Source organism: Panthera tigris, chromosome C1 (genome assembly GCF_018350195.1).
Source record: "Panthera tigris isolate Pti1 chromosome C1, P.tigris_Pti1_mat1.1, whole genome shotgun sequence".
In the NCBI taxonomy this organism is placed as follows: domain Eukaryota; kingdom Metazoa; phylum Chordata; class Mammalia; order Carnivora; family Felidae; genus Panthera; species Panthera tigris.
The window spans coordinates 13,104,025-13,126,454 of record NC_056667.1 but is presented as its reverse complement, the minus strand read 5'-3'; the positions used below and the strand labels follow the sequence as shown (position 1 = coordinate 13,126,454).

The 22,430-nt window shown below is 57.1% G+C and overlaps 1 protein-coding gene across 2 annotated transcripts in view; it reads right to left on the bottom strand.

Annotated features, from left to right (window-relative positions):
• Positions 1 to 22,430, bottom strand: part of IGSF21 (immunoglobin superfamily member 21) — a 232,464-nt gene that overhangs the window by 13,033 nt on the left and 197,001 nt on the right. For both annotated transcript variants that reach the window (XM_042996364.1, XM_042996365.1), the window contains exon 5: positions 184 to 299. In XM_042996364.1, the coding sequence (XP_042852298.1) occupies positions 184 to 299 (116 nt within the window). The remainder of the gene's footprint in view (positions 1 to 183; positions 300 to 22,430) is intronic.

Genomic DNA, 22,430 nt, shown 5'->3' with positions numbered 1-22,430 from the left:
TGGGAGCAAAGCAGACACCTCGGTGGGTCAGATGAGTAGATGGGGTCAGACCAAGGCAGGTGGCTCAAGGCAGGGGCTCCCACCCTCTCCCCTTTATTCTGCAAGTGGAGGCCACGGTGACCTCTGCACCTGGACAAGTCACAGAGCAGGGTGGCCCGGCAGGGACGGAGGAGAGGTACTCACCATGGGCGCTGGTTTCCCTCCGGACACAATGCAGACGAGCGTGAAGTTCTGGGCTTGGTAGCGGCTGAAGGGGGCGGGCATGTCTGCGGCCATCACTTCGATGGAGGTGGGGGGAGCTACCCAAGAGGGAAGGACAGCGAAACAAAGGTTTAGTGGAAGATTCAGGAGGAGATCCCCTGAGATGGGCCAGGTCCCGTGCTGGGTGCGGGGAGCAGGAAGGGGAGGAGGGTTGCGTGACTCCAGGTGGTGTTACTGGCGCCAACTGCAGTCGGGACGATGTCCCTGCCGGGCACACGGACAAGGGCTCGGCCTCAAGGGGCCTACAGCCTGCTGGGAAGAAGGGCACGAATCAAGGGACCATACAGTTAAACGTGGGAAGCGCATCAGGTGCCGGGAGGTGTAACAGGAGGCAAGGGGCCCCTGCCCAGGTCTGAGCAAGTTCTGTGACTCGAGGAAGCAACCCAAGGTAAAGGACAAGTGTGGCAGTTGGAGGGAACAGCATATGCGGAGGTCTGGAGCATGTCAGCCCGGGGCAGGCGGCAGGGGGAGGGCAAGGAGCTGGGGATGGGGGCGGGGGGGGGGCCCTGGGAAGCGTGCGGGGTGCAAAGCAGAGCCGCTGACCGTAGGTTACCGCGTGCAGTGGTGCGCTAGGGCCGGTTCCTAGCAGCGCCTGAGACCCACATGTGCCATTTCCAGGACTGCTCTGGTAGCCTGAGATCGGCCACAGTAGGCAGCTTTACGCCACGGAAACTGGCCACCACCACAAATCAAGGCTTTTTGTGTGTTCTCTTCTCTGCCCCAGCCCCCCGAGAGGGGGTTTCCCAGCACACCACTGGTCATGTGTTTTCTTCTTTGTCTTGAGAGCAGTGGGGAGCCATTGAAAGTTTTAAGCAAGGGCAGCGCCACGATCGGAATTGCATTTTGGACGCTGAAAACACACAGTGTGACTCAGGCTAGACGGGCTGTCCGTTTAGAGCAGGGTGAGGGCAACAGAGAGGAGGTGACTTTGAGAGGCATTTAGGGCCAAGAGCTGCCTCTTTCCTTTCTTTCTGGAAGTTGGTGTATTTTGGCCGGTCCCGCCTCCCACTGGCTCACTCTGCTCAGCAATCACTGGCTGGTGTGACAAAGCCAGGGCTCCTGGGTGGGCACTGTGGGGTAGTGGAGAGGACACCCGTGGAGCCTTTGGGAACCTCTGGATCCAAATCTCAGCCAGGTCGCCAAACCTCCACGTCCTGGGGCAAGTTACCAAAGCTCTGAGCCTCAGTTCCCCAATCTGCTAAATGGGAGTAAAACTTGGCAGATGGATGTGAAGGAGGGGCCAGCTCCTAGGTGTGAAAGGGCTTAGCACATGGTAGGAAGCTGCTATTCTTTTTTATTCTTTTTAATTTTTTTAAATATTTATTTTTGAGAGAGAGAGAGAGAGAGAGAGAGAGAGAGAGAGAGAGAGAAAGGGAGAGAGCAGGGGAGGGGTAGAGAGAGAGGGAGACACAGAACCCAAAGCAGGCTCCAGGCTCTGAGCTGTCAGCACAGAGCCCTACGTGGGGCTCGAACTCATGAACCACATTCTCGTCCTGAGCCGAAAGAGGACGCTTAACCGACCGAACCACCCAGGCGCCCCAGGAATCTGCTATTCTTCGGATTCACACTATTATTTCCGCAGTCCCCTTGCATTCAGGAGGACAGGAGCCAGGATCTGAGGACTTCACTTGGGAAGGGCTGTCCATTTTGGCTTACCCAGCCTGGGGTCAAGCGCGGCGGGGGGAAACGGAGAGGATGAAGAGCCGGGGCCTTTCCTTCCTGCAGGGGGTTTTCACTCCAGGTAAGTTTAATTAAGCTCAACGAACATTTCCTGACACCTACTAGGTGCCGGGCATGGTGCCAGGCGCCCGCTGTAGGCGCCCGGTGATAAAACAGAGAAGCTCACAGGCTGGGGGGTGGGGGTGACAGCCGCCTGGCCACTCTATTTTGAGGTCTGGTGAAAGGAAGCCAGGTATGAGCCATTCATTCATTCGCGCAGCCACCACGCGCTGTGCAATTGGCAAGGGAAGCGGCATGAACAGGAAACAATGGGAAAACAACAGATGCAGAATTGTAATTAAGTGTAAGATTGTATAAGGCAGGTGGTAAGTGGGGTAGGAATTCCGCGAGGGGAAACATACAGGGAGCGCTTCAATTACCCAGAAGTCCCAGGTTCTGCCATCGAACTCACTCTAAGACTCCAGTGAAACACCTGGGGCCCCACAGCAAGAACCCACGATGCAGCCAGGAGCTGTGCTGAGCCCTTAGCCTGGGTGAACGCATGCAATCCTCCCCATCAGTCTACGAGGTGGGTGTGTTTACTCCCATTTTACAGACGGGAAACTGAAGAGGTGCGGGAGGCCGTCCCCGGGTTCACAGAGTCAGGATCTGTACCTGAGCGCCCCGACTCCAGAGCCCCAGCTCTGACAAGAGGCTGCGCCTCCGTGGTCTTTGGAAAGAAGAAAAGAGCTCGTTTCTGTGGGTGCCTTTAGCCCCACGTGGGCACGTTTGAGCCACGGGGAACCCTCACGGACGCCTCGTGACCCAGATCCCTCGGGAGCTCTCCTGTGGGTGGCTCTACTTAACTCGGCTACCCCGGAGATGAAGGGACCACGCCAATCAGAGCTTTGGCGTAAAACTCGGGCACCTCTCGTGGTCGTGTGCACGGATGTAAGTATACCCTCCAAGAATCCGACAGGCTCAGAAATGACACGAGGCACCTTTGATATCTCTCATCCTTTCTCACTTTCATTGAGACCCTTAGAACCTTCCTTGATTGGACTGCTCTGGGGAGCAGAGATGATTCTTACAAGATGCCTGGGGTGGGTGGGGGGGGAAGTCTAGCAGTTTTCATTATTATTTGCATCGCTATTATCAGGAGGTAGGACAGGACAGTGGTTAAAAGTGTGGGCTGTGAATCAGCCTACCTAGAGCTCAAAGACCAGCTGTCCCACTTACAGGCTGTGTGACCTTGGGCCAGTTACCTAACCTCTCTGAACCTCAATTTCCACCTCCACAAAAGGGGATTACAGGGTACCTGTGATGATTCAGTGACATAGTACCTGAAAGGTGTTTTGAAAGTGCATCCTGTACGTGTCATCGGCACTTATTAGCAGGATTCATTACTAACGTTCTTTCTGGAGGCTCCCTGCTACTGGGCAGGAGAATGAAAGGTCTCTGCCTTCGGGGGCATTCACAGGTAAGTGAGAAGCCCAGAAGGTGCCACGGGGCACCTTCCAAAGCAGGAGTCACTCACCCCATGTGGCTGTTGTGCACTCGAAAGGCGTTTTTGACTTCCTGTGTGCTGTCAGCGTAAAATACCCACTGGAGTTCGAAAGCCATTTTAAAAAGAATGTCAAAGGTATCGCTAATATTTTATAGTGGTTATCTGCTGAAGCTATATTTGGGCTCTACTGGACTTCATATATTATTAAAATTAATTCACCTTGCAACACTTTTCTCAATGTGGTGATTGGAAAACTTATAATTACATACGGGACTTGCATGGGGTCTCTGTTGGACAACACTGGTCGACACCTTCCATTTTACAGGTAAGCAAACTGAGGTCAGAGAGGGGGAAATTTGCCTACAGTCACACTGTAGGTCCGTTGGCAGAGCCCAGACTGGCACCCAGCACTTCCAAAGCCTGGCCAGGGTTCTCTGCAGAGCATGGGCGCCCCTGTCCCCAGTCACACGCACGCGCGCCCACACACACGCACCTTCGTGCGTGCCCACATCCCCATTCCGGAGATCTGCACCCGCGTCACGCACGCTGCCCACACAGACCCTGATTGGGAGACGTGTCCCTGTCCCTCGTTATGTTTCCGAGCAGGTGTTAGCAATGTGTACAGTTAATCAAGCTCCTAAGACAATAACAGATTTCGGTTGTACGGCCGATGACACAGTAGAGCTGTAATAACTGTGGACGCTCATTTCTGCCTCCATCCCTTCCCAGACCCCAACGCCGTCCCCACGCTCATCCCCACACCTGTCCCTCTTACAATCTCTGGCCGAGGTCAAAGCAAGCAGCCCCCAATGCGCCCCCTGGGATTGGCCCCGCGGCCCCGGGAGCACTTGTCCAGCCCAAGGCAGATGGCCAGCGGCGGCCCAAGCATAACTTCCATGCAGCTTCCTGGACAGGAACAATCCCGAGGTCCAAGCTGGGCTCTGGAATCAGCACGATAAAGCAGGCCACCTGCCTGTGACCCACGTGGCATAGAATGGCAAAGAATCCACCAAGACCCCTGGCTCAGCAGTCTCTCCCCCGACTCTTCCGGGCCAGGGTCCCGTGCACCCACCAGGAGTGTCTCATTCCTGTGGATCTGAGGGTGCGTCTTCAGAGGTGTCTGTGCCGAGGCAGGGCTCTCCCGGGGGGCGGGGAGCACCCACCTGCACCGTTTACCTGAAAGGACCGTCCTCAGGTGAACAGACACCGAGCAGGTGTGTTTGGATCGGACGCATGGCTGCGGCCACAGCAGTAAGAGCCCGGATATGGGCGGAGCTTCAGGGTTTACAAGCCACTTCCGGACACGTTAGCGCACAGCCGGCCCTGGGCTGTAGGAAGACCCCGCCCCCCAACCCCGCCTGGCTCTACACGTCCATGGTCAACACAAAGACCGCCACCACCAAACTCCCCCGGATCCCCTGTCCCCAAGTCCAGCCGGTCAACGTCTCAGTTTTGTCTGACTTCTTTGTCTTAAGCAGAGAGGGTTGCTGCTGGAAGTTTCTTGGACCCATTTTCTCCAGCATCGGGACAGGCAAAGTGTGCCTGCCCGTCCGTCTCAGCGGCCGCCACAGAACAACTTCTGCTGCCTCTGTCCCACGGCCATCCAGGGATGCCGTTATTTTCTCCTTCACAGTTAACATCGACACAGTGAGGTAACGGTCGGGTGATCAGTTTTATGAAATTAACTCTGAAATATTGCCTGTCTTTATCTTGAAAGCAGAACTTTGTTTTGGTCATCGTAACTCACTTTGAAGATAATGCGATCGTTCGCTGCTCTGTAAACCGTCTGGTGGCCTTTGAAATTCGGGAACACAAACCTGTCCTCATACAAACCCCAGCAGGCCTGTGTCTAATTGCATCTCCTAGAGTCGGGTTCTCTCCCCATCCGTGGGGTCCTCTCCAGCGCCTGCCGGGGTCCCGGCTCCGAGAGAGCCACACCGAGGTTCCGGTGCAGGCCCTGCTTGCTACCAACATCACGTGGGACCACGGGCAAGTCAGCTGACCCACCGGATGTCAGTCTTCCCATCTATAAAATGGGTTCAATAAAACACACCTTGCCAACGTGTCTGCTTCCAGGATTTTTGAGAGGAGGAGCAAACGAGAAAATGGACACAAACCTTCTATAAGCTGCAGGAACAGAAAGGGACTATTTATATTACCCCTTTGACTGACCACGCCCCTTCCTGGGCTGAGGGAATTTCTTTCTCTTCCAGGAGTGGCCCTTGTCTGAGGGAGGGATAATCCGTCGTTCTCTGGGTACCGCTGTGTGACGGTGCTGGGCACATTCCTGCTCTGAATGTCATTTATCACGGGGTGGTAATCAATTAGACGTGGGGAGGGGCGGGGGGGGGGGAAGACAAGTTCAAAATTGTATTATTTGCAAAAAATCCATTCTTTTCTCTCAGCATGCCTGCTCTATTGACTGCCTTCCCTTCAATCAGCAACCAGTCATTATCCCGAATTTCAAGGAAAAAGAAAGCCACCCTCTTAATATATAAAAGTGTCCATGCGTGAATACAAATGTCCCTCCACGTTCCCTATTTTTTAATTTCTTCCTTTTTTGGGAGGGGGGGTCTCCCATCACAGTGTCTTTCCATCCTCTCCACCGGTCTCTCCGGCTTCTACAAGACGCTGCTCGAAGGAGCACCTCCTCCAGGCAGCCACCCTGCTCCACACTGAGCTGCCCAAGGTTCCTTCTGCAGCTCGCCTCCTCCGTGCCCTGCACAAAGCGATCCTTCTGCTGGTTAACTCTGCCTCATCCTTTAGGGCTGGCCTTAGGGACTGCCTCCCTCGGCAGCCTTCTAGGACCCTGCCAGACTCGGTCAGGGCTTATCCTCTGGGTTCCTGGAGCATTGCACACCTGTCATTCTCACAGGTGCCCGTCATCCTGTCCCGGGTCCACATCTGTTTCTCCAGGAGACTGTGCTCCCGGACGTCTGGAGCTTCGTCTTTTGCCCACCTAACCTCAGAGCTGGCACAGGCCTGCCGCACAGGAGTTCAAGTTCAATTCTTGTTTTGTTTGTTCCTTCCCTCCTTCCTTCATTTCTCCCGGCCCAGGCAAGCACACAGCCCGTTTGTGGAAGGGATCCCTCGAGACCCTGGAATGCTGTGGGCCCTGCCTTGCTTTGACCAAGGCCACCTTCCCCAACGCCATGCTCTGACACACTGAGAATTTTGGGGGAGGTACCGTGAACACCCTAAGCTCCTTCTAACCCCAAGGCCTCTGCATCTGACACCCCCACTAGAATGCAAGCACCATGAGGGCAGGGACGCTTATCTATGGTCACATCCCGAGGGCCGGACACACAAGGATTTGTTCAGTAGTTATTGGTCAAACGAATGAGTCGGGGGGAGGGACCCAAGGGTCGTGCCTCCCCCATCCCTGCCCCATTTGGAAGGGCTGAAATCTCTGGCCCCGCCCAAGGCCCTCCCTCCTAGCAGGAACCCAAGAAGGAGGGAGACCCCCACCAGTGGGCAGGGGCCTCCAGCAGGAAAAGAGAGGAGAAAAGCACAACTCTTTGGTTTATGGGAAGATTAAATATCGAACTGAGGAGTAATAGCAGCCCAGGGAAAAAAAGGCCTGACAAAAAGCCCCCGAATGGAGCCAGACAAACGCCGCGTCTGTGCTTCTAGGGGCGGCAGGAGGGGGCTCGGTCACGCGACAGCTGTTCAGCCGAACCCACCACCCCCTCCAGCTTGACATTGGGTAGAAACCCACGCGCCGATGCCATCGACGGATGGGGACCTGGGTCTAGGGCGTTGCCAGTGTGGGTGGGCCCTGCCCGGGACCCTTCCTGCCCCGGGGTGGGGGCCTTTCTGAGCGGATGGGGTCACCAGGGGACTTCTAGTAGCCGCGGGCATAATCCGTCCCCCTGCCCCCAGGCCTCCCCCCTCCGCGGGAGCTGGCTGGCAGCATCGGTTCACCTGCCTCGGCCCTCCCCTGCCAGCTGTTGTGCTTTCGCAGTGGCGGAAGATAAAATTAACAACCCCAACTGGAGGCTCTGGCTGACTGCTCTGGGAGAGCAGGGGGGGGGGGGGTGCCGGAGGAGGGGGGGGGGCGCAGCCTGTGAGGCGGAGAATCGGTGGGGCTGGGACAAGCAGGACCCAACTCGGGTTACTGCTTACGGAGAAATAAAAGCCCGCATGCACGCGCGCGCACGCGCACACGCACGCACGCACACGCACACGCTCCGACACACTCGAAGGGGCGGCGGGGAGGCCAGGTGCAGAATCGTACACGACGCGCTTAACCTGGTCGCTGTCACAGTGTGGTCCCCGGACCAGCAGCATCAGCCTTACCTAGAACTTATAAACTGCAAACTCCCGAGCCCCCTTCCAGACGGGCCGAAACAGAACCCCCGGGGGCGGGGTGGGATCCGGGCTTCTGGGTTTTAAGAAGCCTTCCAGGAGATTCTAATGCGAGCTCAGTGTGAGAACCACTCTTTGACTCTTGTGAGCCCCGGTCTGCTCATCTCTAAGTTAGGGGTACTAAGACTCACTGGGTGGTGATGTTAGGGGCACCAAAGACTTGGGCCACAATAGGTGCTCGGTGAACAGAGAAAATTATTGCTGGCTGGGACAGCAAGATTCAGGCAGAGTTAGAGAACCTCTATTCGGCTTTTCCCGGACCCAGCAGACAGGGCAAGGGTAGAACTCTCTGTCCTGAGTCAAAGGGCCTCAAAACCCCCAAGTCCCACCCCACAAGCAGTTCCACTTCAGGCTCATGCCTTGATTGGCTGCTTGGCAATGTTCCCCGTTTTTTTTTTTGATTGGCTTCCTAGGCCACCAGTCCCGTGTGGACCCTCCCCCTGCCTGGGGTCTCCTGGCTGGAGGCAGCCTCTGCCCAGCAGCCTGTCTGCAGCCACGCCGTTGTAGTTTATGTGGCAATAGAGCAAATGTGTTCAGGCCCATGATAGGTGCCATTTCTGCAGAGACGAAATCTATGGGGTGTGACATGAATCCGTTTTAAATAGCAGCAAGGCTGGCTATTCGGAGGATGTTTTCAATGTATCCCAGAGGTATATATTACACACATGGGCGATTTCACCAGGTGCCATATTTGCAGCTATATGAAAAACGCCTGTGGAAGCTTGCAGAAGCCTGGGGAGGCCCTGGCTGGTGGGGAAGCACGTTCGAGATCTGGCCAGGGGCAGTGGCATCCAGCTCAAGTTCTTTCTGCTCAAGTTCAAGTTCAGCCTGCTCTCTACTTTTCTCCCCCACCCCCACGCCCACCAGAGAGCAGTGGGCTAGAGCTTAGAGAACAAGTTTGGAGGAAGCCCCCCCCCCCGTTTCCCCCCAGAAACCTCTGTCCTTTCCAGCAGAACTGAACCCCCAAGAACCGGGGCCTTTGTGTTCGGGGGCTCAGAACAGGGCTCACCCTTGGCCTTCCCCACCCAGGCCTGGGGCACTTGGCCTGAAGCCACCGCCCTCCTTAGGCACTTGCTAGTTTCCTGGCCTCACCCATAGAGCGAGGGTGACTCTGGAGTCACTGGCCCATGCGGGGTGCTCGTGGGGACTGAAGAACATAGCAGGTGCCACCCCAGCCAAGCTCCCAGCAGGGCCCCAACTCTGCACCCCGGCCCCAGGCTCTGAGCTGTCAGCACAGAGCCCGGTGTGGGGCTCGAACTCACAAGCCACAAGATCATGACCTGAGCTGAAGTCGGACGCTTAACCGACTGAGCCACCCGGGCGCCCCAAGGATTGTGTCTTTTTAAAGAGCTGGGTGAGGCAGAGCCATGCTTCATTCCCAACGGGACCAACTCTTGGCTGGGGTGGAGGGGCTCGATTTTGGTGGGGGGGCAGCACGTGCAGCCTCACCAGGGCCCCATGGGCGGGGCCAGGGCCACTTATTCATCTCTGACCCCTCTAACCTCGTCCCTCCCCAGGTTCCTTCCCACCTTGGTTCTCTCATCTGTAAAGTGGGGACTGCCATAGTACCTAGTCACAGGTGTTGGTACCTTGTCACAGTACCTGGGCGTCACGGGGCCATCGTGAGGGTGAACCGAGCTCGTGCTTTGCAGGATGCCTGGTACTGGTGAGACCATACCCCCACCGGCCATCATATGTGTGAACAGCAGCCTCTATCGCTGGCCTGGGCCAGTGGCTGGCCTTTGCCTACACCACTCACTCTGGCCACTGGCCTGAGAGGCCCTCACGCTGGGGACACTTGTTCATCCTGCTGACCGGGGGCCCCGGGCGTGGGGGGCACAGGGCAGCCCTCAGCGAGCATGCGATGAGTTGATGTTTGCAGGGGTGACTGGGAGGAGGCTTTGCTCAGTGAGCATCCCCCTGCACCCAGAGTTGAGGGCCCGCGGGGTCCCCAGGCACACAGTGGGTGGGGGTGAGGGGTGGGGAGAGCACTTGACCAACATCTCCACTCACTGGTGAGGCAGTAACGGGGCTGGGCTGGGTCACTGCTGAGGTCTACGGCTCAGATCTGGGCAGAAGCTACAGCAGGAGGGCTGGAGATTAGAGAGGGGGAGACGGTCCTGAGCAGCTATGTGAGGCGGTGGGACTGGTCAGCAGAGCAGGGCCGGCCCCTCCCTGACGGCGGCCCTCAGGAGTTGGGGCCTGTCCTCTGATGGGCCCGGGGTCCACAGGAGAGTCAGCTGGGAGGGTGTGGCGGGGGCCATCATTCCCAGCAAAAACCTTCTCTACCCAAACTCCTGCTCTCAAACCCCAGGCCCATCCGGCTCCCATGTCGTCCCTGGACACACGTCCCTGGATTCGGGGCCCTGTTCTGGCCTCACCTTTCCTCTCTGCCCGGGGCCAGGCCTGGTGGACGGAGGGCAGGCAGGGCCCGCGGTAGCCTGACATGCCAGGACCGGGCACAGTGGCTGGCCTCATACGGGCTCGGGGACCAAGCTGCTGTATCCTGGCCCTACCACCTTCGAGCTGGGTGACCTTGGCAAGTCACTTCCCCCCACCGTGCCTGTTTCCTCATCTGTAGCGTGGGGATCATCGTATCTATGTGACAGGTTCTTCTGTAAGGTATTTAGGCCCTGGCATGGCACCTGCAGGCACTGAATAGAGGTCAGCCATTGTCATGACTGTCCCCTCCTTACCCGGGCCTTGGGGTCCTGCCACACAGCAGTGCTCTCCACTTGCCAAGCTTTCCCTGCTCCTACAGCCCCGCCTACAGGGCTCCTTCTACCTGAAATGTCCCTGTCCTGTCTGCCCCCAACCCGGCCTACGAGGCCCAGCTGTATGCCACCTCCTCCATGAAGTCTTCCTGATGCCTCCTCCTGGAGGAGACCCTCTCCCTGGGCACGCCCACAGCTTGCAACCTAGCCCTCCCCTTACCTTCACTTGCCTTCTGCTCGGTTCTGGAAATCTGCACTCTTCTCTGTCTCCCCTGTCTTTCGGTGACTCCTTCAGGGACTCCCCTATCCTGCAGGGACTCTGCTCTGGACGCAGAGACAGGGGCTGAGAGTCTCCGTTCATCACTTGCTAGCCGCGGGATCTCGGGGAAAGTTGCTTCCTCCCCCGGAGCCTCGGGCTCCTCGTCTTTGAAATGGGGATACGTACAACCGCTCTCCCCCCGGCACCGGTGAGAATCAACCACGAGAGTGTTCGTAAAGGACCCGGGGCAGCGCCTGGCATGTAATAAGCCCTCGGTCGGTGCTAGTTTCTGCTGTGAAGGTTATTGTGATTATTAGGACTTATTTGCTTTTAAGATGATCACTCCTAGAGCGCGCGTGAGGTATTCCTGCCTCCTCAGGTAACAGATGGGGAGACTGAGTCCAGGGGCGCCCTGCAAGCTGGCGGCAGAGACAGGACCGCTGACTCCCAGGGCAAAGCAACCTGCGGAGTTGATCTCAGTGTCCCCTTCTGTACAGGGAGGGATTAGGTCCCTCCCAGGAGCGTCTGTCCACAGGAAGCAGACCCCGCTCCAGGAGCCAGCTCACTGCCTCCCTCGGCGCCCCTGCCCTCTTTCCCAGCTCTGATACAGCTCTGTTAACTCCTGTACCCTCAGACTCATGCCTGCTCCTTAAATCACTGGGCCCGAGGCACCGCAGCTTCAACGGCCACATATCACTTGTAATTAAGGGGCCTGTCCCAGGGACGCGAAGTTTACCTTCTGCCGGAGACACTAAATCCAGCTCCCGGTGGTGGAGGGGATAAGGCATCGCACTGACCTAACACCTGTCAAGGTTTAATGATGCGCCTGCGGGCCTGCTCTGGCGGGACCTGGGGGGGGCGGCCAAGAGGGGCAGGCAGTAGGTGGGGAGAGACGACCCCAGAACAAGAACTGAGCCTCCTGGTCTGCGAGACACAGGAAGTCCAGGGAGCTGGTGAGAGTCTCGGGAGGCGGCAGCCACCTGCCTGGCCGGTTCAGGGAGCAGGTGACTCTCTACCGCTTGGCTCAAGAGGGCACAGAGGGCCATTCTGTGAGAGGCTGCAGACAGGCTCCTTCGCCAGGCGGTCTGGGTTTGAATAACAAGGTCTGCCGCTCGCTTGCTGGGTGACCTTGGGCAGGTTACTTAACCTCTCTGGGCCTGTTTCCTCATTATCAAAATGGAAATGCTACAAGTCCCTACCTCCAAAGTAGTGAAGAGTAGAGGAATTAACATACTTAACATACTGGAAAAAGTGTGGCATATGGCGGCTGCAAAATTCACCTTCATTCTAGTATGATCTGGCCGACCTACGTGAACACGAATCTCTCTCAGTCGCTCCCCCAAGGCAGGCACATGGTGGGGGCTTATGATATTGGGTGAAGCGGGACGTGTGTGCATAAGGAATCAATGGGCAAACGGTCCGTTTCCGTCAGGGAGAGGCCGGTCACGTCAGCTCCACGGCCCTACGGACAAGACGGGCAAAGCAGCACAGGACGCTTGGCTAAGCCGTCTGCTCCTTCCAGCCTCGTCTGCGGATCAGAGAGGTCACGCAGCTTTCCAAATCACACCCAGCGTGCACTTCAGAGGCCTTGCCTCCACCCCAGCCCAGGGCTCCGGGCACCCCCCCAGAGGAAGAAGTCAGACAACATTTGGGTTCTTACTCTAGGCTTCCCTTTATCAGCAGGCTCTGTTTTCTCTTCTGTGAAATGGGGACACTGATCTTGCTGACTTCCCAGACGGCTGGAGGAGCGGCCGATGATGCAGCCCAGGTATTCCCTGCTGTCTCTGTTGAGAGGCTATGTGGCCCAGGCCCCTGTGGCAGCCCCATGGCCCCACACTCGGAGAGGAGAGGCGTCCCTCCGTCTTCCTGGCAGCCTCGTGTAGCGGGGAAAAGGGGGGGCTCCTCCTTCCTGCAGATCTGAGCTCAAATCCCATCTCACTCACTGCTGTGCGACGTTGGGAAGCTTCCCTGCCCTCTCTGTGTAGGGCATGTAGTACCCACTGTAACTGAGGCAGCATAGGTCCCATCCGGGGCGGGGAGACCAGAGGTGGGGCAGTGGGTAACAGAACGTGCTGGGCCCGTTGCCGAGTACACAGTGAGCTTTGGTCAAGGGCGTGCCTCCTTTGCAGGGCTGTGTTCAGTGAGGGAGGGACGGAGGGTTCTAGAAGCCTGTCCAGGAGGCGGTCAGCCTGCTCGGGCCTTTGGGGCTGACACTGGGAAGCGACCGTCCTTGGTAGATGACCCAGTTAGCTCCAAAGTGCTCCTCTGAGCCGCAAACCCATCTGTCTGGCCCCTCTCTGAACAGGCTCTCGGCCGGTGACCTGAGTTAGCTGCAGGCCTGTGGGTGGGCGGGTGGCCAGGGCAAGCATCCTTCCTCCAGGTCCCTGGCCAGGCTGAGGCGCTCAAGACGGCCGTGCGCAGTCTCCCAACATGCTCCGCGGTCCATCTTGGAAGACCCTGGCCGCGCTGGCCCCGGCCCTCTGGGCCGCAGCCCCACTCCAGCAGCCGAGCCCGGCCAGCTGTCTCAGGCCCCTGCTGCCTCTCGAGCTGTCCCCTCGGAAGCTCCAGCAATCGGGACGGAGGCCTGCAGACAGCCTTCAGATCGCGGCCCCGGCTTCTCCACCCCTCAGCCCGTTTCCTGAGGTCACCGTCTGCTAAGCGGGACCGCAGGTCTCCTTGGTGACTTCTCAGGGACCATCTCCATCCGGTGCCGGGTCCTGCCGTCTCCTCCACATCTGCTCCCAGCTTTCCAATGGGTCCCCAAGTCCTCTGGCTTCTGTTCGGAAACCCAAGGCCCGAGCTGACTGGTGCCGTCCCACCCGCTGCGGCTGCCCGCCCTGCCCTCCGACCCAGGCCGGGTGCCGTCCGTATTCGTCATCTCGTTTACCCCTCACAACAGCCCTGTGGGAGTAGTGACCTTCACTGCCCCAGTTTCCAGAAGACGTAAAAGAGGCTTGGAGAGGACAAGTCACAGCGAGACTGGGGAGCGGGTGGGACGGGACCACAGCTGTGACCCCGCTCTTTCCTGCCCTCCTCTACGAGTGCGAGTGTGGGACGCCATGGTAGTCTCTGCCTGGTGTCTTCCTGCGGCTCTGACTCCATTCCCTGGCCTCACTGACACTTACAGGGGGGAGGTCAGGACACCATGGGTGGAAGGTAAAAACGACAACGGTCCTGTTTAGGGGTGCTCACTAGGAGCTTGGGACACGGGCCCAAGAGGGGAGGTGCTACGGTAACCCCATTTAGCAGACAGGGAAACTGAGGCTCAGGCGGGGAAATAAACCACCTGCCAGCGTAGTATGGTGGCTCAGCTGAGGGCTCTGGAGCCAGCCTGCTCGGGTCTGGATCAAGCTCAGCTGTTAGTTGGCCCGTGCCCTCGGGCCCATTTGTTAGGGTTTCGGCTTTCACACTTGTCAACTGCGAAAGATAATAGTGGGGCCTCCTTAGAGGGCTGTTAGGACAATTAAATGAGTTAGCAGGTGCGGGGCAGAACTGTGCCTGGCATACAGCAAATGCTCAATAAACATTTGCTGCTTTTATTATCGGGAGTTGCAGAACTGGGTTTAAAACCTCTTGCCTGAATCTCAGGTTCATCCCCTTAAATACTCCCCAGCTCTCTAAGGGAGTAAACACTGTTTCTCATCAACCTACTTGGATAGAGGGCTCATTCTTCACTGGGGACCTCCCAGCCTTCTCCTGGTTTCAATTTGGAGGACTTTGGTCACTCACTGTCACTTCTCCAGAGTGTGGCCGGGGGGGGGGGGGGGGGGGAAGGGGTGGGGGAGGGGAGGGGGCTTGGAGGGGGGCCTGCCTGGATGGACATTGGCTTGGGAGACGAGAGTGCCCAGGCCTGGTCCTCAGGACCCTGGGGGCTTCGGGAGTGGGACGTGGGGGTTTGCGTTTGCAACCCGTCAGCACCCCAAACTCCTCTGCGGCTCTGGCTTGGATCCCAACCCGCCACGTCTCCTCCCCCTCCCTCTCCCCCTCCCCCTCCCCCTCCCCCTCCCCCTCCTCATAGCAGCCTTGCTCCCTGGAGCCTGTGGCCACTGCAATCGCCTGGGGCCAGTTCATGTAATTAGCGTAAGCCCAGCAGGCAGCTTATCCGCTCAGGCTCCAAGGCAAGGAAGGAGCCGATCATTTCCCACCCGGCAGGCATCGTGGGCTATGGAGGGGGCTGCGCGGCAGCTCTGAGTCTCGCCTTCCAGCTACCCTGCTTGGGGTCCCCCAGGGATTCTCAGACCAGCGGCCTCCCTTCATTGACCTAAGCTGTCCCCTGGACCGCCATATACTCTGAGCAGGAGCTGGATCTGCCTGGGAGATACACATCTCCCCACGGCTGTCCTGCACGCAGGCAGGCTTCCCGAGACGGGGTCTGCAGACCGCCGCCTGCTTTTCCGCTCGCGTCCTTCAGAGAGAAAGAGCTGTGTTTCTCCTTTTTGCTCAGGCCTATGGCGGCCACACCAGGCCTTTGAGGGGTGCAGGCTCAGATCCCCCATCACTTTTGGAGCCGTGGACATTTCTCCTTCCCAGGTCAGGAGAGGTCCTTGACACTCCAATTATTGGCCCTGGGAATGTGCTGCTTCTTCCAGAGAGGAGCACTGGGCTGGATGTCCAGAGAACAGAGTTCAAGCATCTGGTCCCAGAAAGCAGAGCTCCAGGCCTCTAGAAATCCTAGGTTCTGGCCTGGCCTCGTGGAAGTGAGCTCAGCTCCATCACCCACAGCGTGCCACAGTCTCCTTTCCTCTGAGAGCACCGGCCAGCCCAGGGTGAGCTTCTTGTCACAGGGAAGCTCGAGCAACTGGCCCCAGGAGGACTTCCTGGGGACCCCCCCCACCCCAAGTCACACAGCAGGGGAGCAACAGAGCCAGACTGGAGATGGCCAGATGGCTTTACAAAGCATCAGAAGTATGTAAGGACAGACGTAGAGGTCAATGGAATAGGAGGGAGAGTCCAGAAATAAACCCTCACATTTATAGTCAATTGATTCTTGGCCAGGAGGCCAACACAATTCAGTGGGGAAGGAAGAATGTGTTCCAAAATGGTGCTGGGACAACTGGTCACCCACGTGCAATTGAGGGAGGCCGACCTCTCCTCCACAGCACGCACAAAAACTCCCTCAAGATGGATCGTACACCTAGACGTAAGAGTTTAAACTATTAAAACTCTTAGAAGAAAAGCAGGAGTGAACTGTGACCTTGGGTTGGGCAGAGCCTCCTCAGCTGGGAGACCCAGAACACAAGCAACAGAAAACGAGTAGATGGAGTGAACCTTACCCGGACGAACACCCTCCGTCCTTCACAGGACGCCAGCAAGAAAGGGGAAAGGTAACACACCAAAGGGGAAAATGTACACAAATGTGACACGCGATACGGCCCTCACATCTGAAATAGAGGACTCTTAGAGCGTGATGATGAAAAGCCAAATCACCTGGTTGAAACGAGCAAACGATCTGACGGTATTTCTGCAAAGCAGATCTCCGAAGGGCTGCAAAGCCCCCGAAAAGACCATCAACACCATTAGCCATCAGAGCAGCGCAAATCGCATCGCAATGAGAACCGCTTCCCGTGCGCTAGGACGGTCGCCATCAGACAGACAGGCAGCAGGTGCAGGTGAGGATCTGGAGAGACGGGGACCCTATGCCGCTGGAGGAAAAGTCAAAGGGCACAGCTGCCTGCCCGCCCTCAAACGGCCATGCACAGAGTTCTCACTCGATCCAGTAATTCTATGCTTGGGTCTGCACCCCCCCGCCCCCCCCCAGAGATCTGGAAACTATCCGTTCACACCAAAAGCCTGCACATAAACGTTCACAGGAGCACCATTCGTAACAGCTGGAAGGTGGAAATGTCCATCAACCGGTGAATGTACAAACGGAATGTCAGGCATCGTGCAATGGAATATCATCCAGCCACGACGAGGAACGGGGTCCCAATACGTGCTCCAATGTGGATGAACCTTGAAAACCTTACACTAAGTGTAAGAAGTCCCAAGAATGACAAAAGACCACGTTTTGTATGACCGCATTTCTAGAAAGTGTCCAGACCAATCCACAGAGAGACCAAGCAGATGAGTGATTGCCTAAGACCGGGCGAGGGGTGCAGGAAGGGTACGGGGTTTCTCTCGGGGGCAGTGAGCATCTTCTGAAATTGGTTACACGACTAAACGTGTTTGCAGAACTTGGTGACGATGGTAAAACCCATTAAGTTGTATCCTTTAAACGAGTGAATTGTACGTCATACGAATGACAGCTCAACAACATAACTTTTAGAAAAAAGCACACCGAATGCACGTAATAAAAATTTAGTGAAGGGGCGCCTGGGTGGCTCAGTTAAGTGTCCAGCTTCAGCTCAGGTCATGATCTCCCGGTCTGTGGGTTCGAGCCCTGCATCGGGCTCTCTGCTGATGGCTCAGAGTCTGGAGCCTGCTGCGGATTTCGTGTCTCCCTCTCTCTCTGACCCTCTTCCACTTGTGCTCTGTCTCTTTCTCTCTCTCAAAAATGAACATTAAAAATTTGGTTCTAAAAATTCAGCAAAACATACCTAAACAAACAAACAAACAAATAAATAGCAAGCAAGCTATGCAAAGTTCATTAGCAACTGTTCCCCGGGATGGGACCTGTGTCCCCTGGCCCCACGTTTGGAAAGCATCTGGTGTGGTCTGGTGCCACTGTGGTCTTGGGTGCCAAAATTCTACCTTTATCTGCTGACCTCATTTGGAAGCCTACGGAAGACAGACAGGGATCCCGAGGTAGAACGTTTTACGAATGCTTATTAATATGTCGTGACTTCTGGTAGAGCGGAGTGGTTAAGCACGTGGGATGCCCTTACCCTTGCTTGGCCGCTGGCTAGCTGGGTGTGCTGGGCAAGCGATGTACCTATCCGTTTCCTCACCTGGCGGAGAAAGGGCAGTACCCATCTTACGGAGCTTTTCAGATGATCTGATGTTAGTCTATGAAGACCTCAGCACAGTGCTTGGCGTGGCAGTAAATCCTCAGTGAAGGGTGACCTAGGTGGTCGGGAGGAGAGTGTCGCCTTCAAAGTCCGATGGCGACTCCTCCACCCTGCCCCCTCCTGGCTCAGTTACTTTTGTGGGTCAAATCGTCTCCGCAAAAGATGTGTTGAGATCCTAACCCCCAGTGCCTGTGGATGGGACCTTACTTGGAAACAGGGTCTTTGTCGATGTAACTAAGGTCAGGCGAGGTCATACTGCCTCAGGGTGGGCCTTGATCCAATGCCTGGTGTCCTTATAAAAGGGGAACACGGACACCGAGACACCACCCATGGAGGAGGACGCCCCGTGAGGACACAGGCAGAGAATGGAGGGACGCATCTACAAGTCAGGGAGGGCCGGGCATTGCCAGTCACCAGCAGGAGCTGGAAGAGGCAGGGAAGGATTCTTCCCTAGAACTTTCAGAGGAAGCGCAGCCTCGCCAATGCCTTGATTTCTGGCCTCCAGAACTAGGAGAGAAGATAGTCTCTCAGTGTCCTGGAGCCCCCACCGCCTCAGCTCTGCACCCCGCCGCACTCTCTTGACATCTGCGTTACTAATAGCCTTTGTGTCAAAGCGGGGACGTGTCCCTTGGGGGCTCAGAGTGGCTGTCAGGCTCTCCAGCTCTGATCTCAGGCAGCCTGGCGGGACCCCCGGCTCTCTCGCTCCCATGGGTGAGCCCCTTAAACTTTCAGAGGCTCGTTCCCTCGTCTGTGAAGCAGGGGGGGTGACCGGGCCCGCCTTGGAGGGCCCTCGTGAAGGTCACACGATTGGGTTGGACACTCAGCACACAGCCACACATTCCATGCTTGACGGGAAGCGGCCTTGATCATTAGCCGTGGGTCCAAGGGGTGGCAGAGAAAACTGGCCTCCCGCTCTTCCGGTGGGAACAGGAGAGTAGCGTGTTTCGGCTTTGGTGCGGGTGGGGGTGGGGTGTCCGGGCTCACATTTAATTGATTGTAACATCGCACCCTTAACATGCTCCCCTGCATCACCTGCACCCCCGAGAAGAGCCGCGGCAATCCTTCCGTGACTGTGTATAATGCGTTCCTGGGGCCCAGCACGCGACTTTCAAATTGGCTTACAATTTATCTGCAGCTCGGATAAAAACATTTTAATGACTGTGTGCGGCATGAACCCTCGGTGTCACCCACGGGGCTCCCAAATGTCTTTTCCCACCACATAGCGGGGATGTTATAGGCGTGAAATTACAGCCGCTCTCGCATTTTCATCTGCACCCCGAGGCCTGTGGAAACGGCGCGTTAGAATGTGCTAGATGCAGAGGCAGCCTGGGTGCGGGCTCTCCAGCACAACTGCTCCGTGCTTTTGATGCACGTGGGGCCGTGCAACGTGCCCTGCGCCTCATCTCCCTTCCCTCCCCCCCCTGCTGTCCTAGGAAGCTTCCCTTTGACCCCCAAATTGCGGAGGGGGCTGTCTCGCCCCACCATTGGCCGCCGCAGTCCTTAGGGTCCCTTGGTGCATAAAGGAGACCCCGGCTTTCAAAGGCCTCCACTCACTTGGAGGGTCTTGGTGCGTGTGTGTGTGTGTGTGTGTGTGTGCACATGTGTGACCAGAAAGGGTCTAAGGTATGTCACAGATGGGCCAGAACAGTGAGCAGATCGTAGTGTTCGAAACTTCCCTGAAACAGGGGTGCCTGGGTGGCGCAGTCGGTTAAGCATCCGACTTCAGCCAGGTCACGATCTCGCGGTCCGTGAGTTCGAGCCCCGCGTCAGGCTCTGGGCTGATGGCTCGGAGCCTGGAGCCTGTTTCCGATTCTGTGTCTCCCTCTCTCTCTGCCCCTCCCCCGTTCATGCTCTGTCTCTCTCTGTCCCAAAAATAAATAAAAAACGTTGAAAAAAAAAATTAAAAAAAAAAAAAGAAACTTCCCTGAAACATATTGAAAGGGGAGGGTCAAGGAGGAGGAGGGGGGAGTCACACAATTTTCAAGTCTTTCTAATTGTGCCTAATGTTTAAAAAATTTGTTTCAATGTTTTCGTTTATTTTTGAGAGGCCCAGAGAGACAGAGTGTGAACAGGGGAGGGGCAGAGAGAGGGAGACACAGAATCCGAAGCAGGCTCCAGGCCCTGAGCTGCCCGCACACAGCAGACATGGGGCTCGAACCCACGAACGGCGAGATCCGAACTGCTTCACCGACTGAGCCACCCAGGCGTCCCTTATTGTGCCTGACGTGTAAATGACATGAGGCCTATCTGTCGTGAGAGGCGCTATTTACTGAGCACTTGGAACGTGCCAGGTGCTGGGCTCCGAACACTCTGTTCTGGGGATCATCTCACTGAATGGCCCGACCTTGGCCAAGCCACTGCCTTCTCTGAGCCTGGGTCTGGGCAACGGATGCAGTGTAGTTTCTGCCTCACAGGCCCGCGCAGCTGCTGGAGCCCCGGAGCTGCCCCCGGGGGGGACAGCCTCACACTCAGCCCCCTGTCTCTCCCAGCCCGCCCAGGACCTTCCCGACCTTGGTGAGCCAAGGAAGGCATGCTGCTCTGGGACGGGGACAGCCACAGCCCCGCGGGCCCCGGGCAAATCCTTTCCCTTTCCCCAGCCCCAGTCTCATCCTGATCCCGAGGGGCTCTTGTCAAGATCAGGCAAACCCCTCCATTGAGAGCACTTTACAATTGGCAGAGCTGGCTGAGTGGGAGGTGAGGCTGTCGTTATCAAGGTCCGAGTATGTGCTGGCTCCTCCCCTAGGCCTTTGGGAAGAGGCCAGGAGGACGGGTCGCAGAGGCCCGCTGTCCTGCCACTCCCAGAACCAGGGCAGACCTGGGTCCCTTTGCAGGGACTCGGCGCACGAAGCTGTGAACACTCCGTTCTCAGACTGGCTTGAAGCTCCTTGGAGTCATGAATCGTCGACGAGACTTCCAGGGGCAAGAAGGAAGCAGCCACCGCTGTGCCCAAGAGGGGGCAGGGCCCGCGACAATGACCCTAAAGATGCTGAGGTCTAACCTGATGAACCTTGTGGCTGCCTCGTCTGGGTTTGGTGCTTTGCAAACTTTATTTCAATAAGAAAAAAAACCTCACAGCCACTCTGGAGGGTAGCCACCCTTATCCTTATTTCACAGATGGGAAACTGAGGCCCGGGGAGGCTAACGAATGCAATGACCGATCTGGGATTCAGCCCGAAACCTGCGTGTCCTAAACTTGTATAAAGGGATTATAAGATCTCCTGGCTCCCAGGGCTGTGGCCGGGATTCCGTGAGACAATGTGCATGAAGCCAGGAGCTCACGCCCTGTCAGGCACAGGCCAGGGATGGGCAGTAGCTGTGTTATCAGTTCAGCTGCAGGCTTAGCGAGCACGGGGGTACCTGCCGCATCCGGGGGACAACGGGGCAGGGGCGACCGCTGACAAGCACAATGACCTCTGAGCAGTGGGTCAGTCAGAGGACTGACCAAGATGGGTGAGTGCTATTTCGGGAAGAACCCCGCCCGGGGAACACCCTGAATTTCCAGGGGTCAGAGCCTTTCCCTGGGTTGGGAGCCACTGCGTGGTCCTGCCCCTCCCGGGTCCCCACTCCCCCACCCCACCCCCACCCCTGCCAGCCTTCAGCCTCCTGTTCAGTAACTGGGATCACATCATCTGTCTGTCCCATCCCAGATGGCTGCCACCTTGCATCGAGAGGACCCCAGAGGTTCACCATTCCCTGCTGCCCGGACAGTGAGACCGGAGGAGAAGATTCTCAGCTGGCTCATGCTGGCCAGGAGTATACCGCCTTGCTCAGCCAGGACCATCAGGCCCGCCGTGCGGTTCTGGTCGGCCCCACGAGGTCTCTCTGTGCCTCAGGTGCTTGCTTAGCGGACGGGGTAACAGACTCACGGATGTCAGAGCTAGGAGGACGCTGAGGACCGTCTGGTTACACCCCCTCACCATAAGGAGAGGGAAACTGAGGCCATAGAGGGAGAGTACACCTGCATAAGGAGCTCTGGTGAACGAAGGAGGGAGCGTAGGCCTCCTGGAGGAGGTGGCTTTTGAGGATGCTGTCCTTGCTCACATAGAGAGAAGCCTCACCTGGAGCATCTACACCTGTTTTCAGGGGCGCAAAAGGGGTGTGGGAGTCCAGATGCCTGGCTTCTGGCCCCAGCACCGAGCTGCTATCACAGGAAGATTTTGTGATCCTGGCTGGGTGACCTCAGGCAAGTGGTTTGCCCTCTCTGTGCCTCCACACCTGTGTGTGCACCTATGCACGTTTTATGTTTGCATCGCGCACTGGATACAGCTCCCCAAGGACCTCGTCCTATTGAAGGAGCGTGTCCATTACCTAGCGCGTAGTAGGTGCTCAATAAACATCCGATAAGTAAATGGTCACGTGCATGTCCCTCATCGGACTGGGGCCCCTTGACGGTGCAAACTGAGTTTTGTTCTTCACCAGATTCCCCGGGGCGACCAGCCCTGGGCTGAGCACCAAGACGTCTCCTTCAGGGAGTCGCCGCGTCCCCACCGCGGCCCATCCCCCAGGAAGCCAGAACACCCCACGTGCCGCCGCTGCGGGAATCAATTCCCTCTGGAGGTCTGGCCTTTGGAGGTTTTCCATTTCCCCAGAAGCTGTGGCTTTCCACGGGGCCTTTATGCTCTCACTGATTGCCTGAGTACGACAAGCTTTGTTTCCCTGGTAAATATCATTTGATAAGAAAATCAGAGAACCCTGGGGCCCGGCGTCAGGGCCGA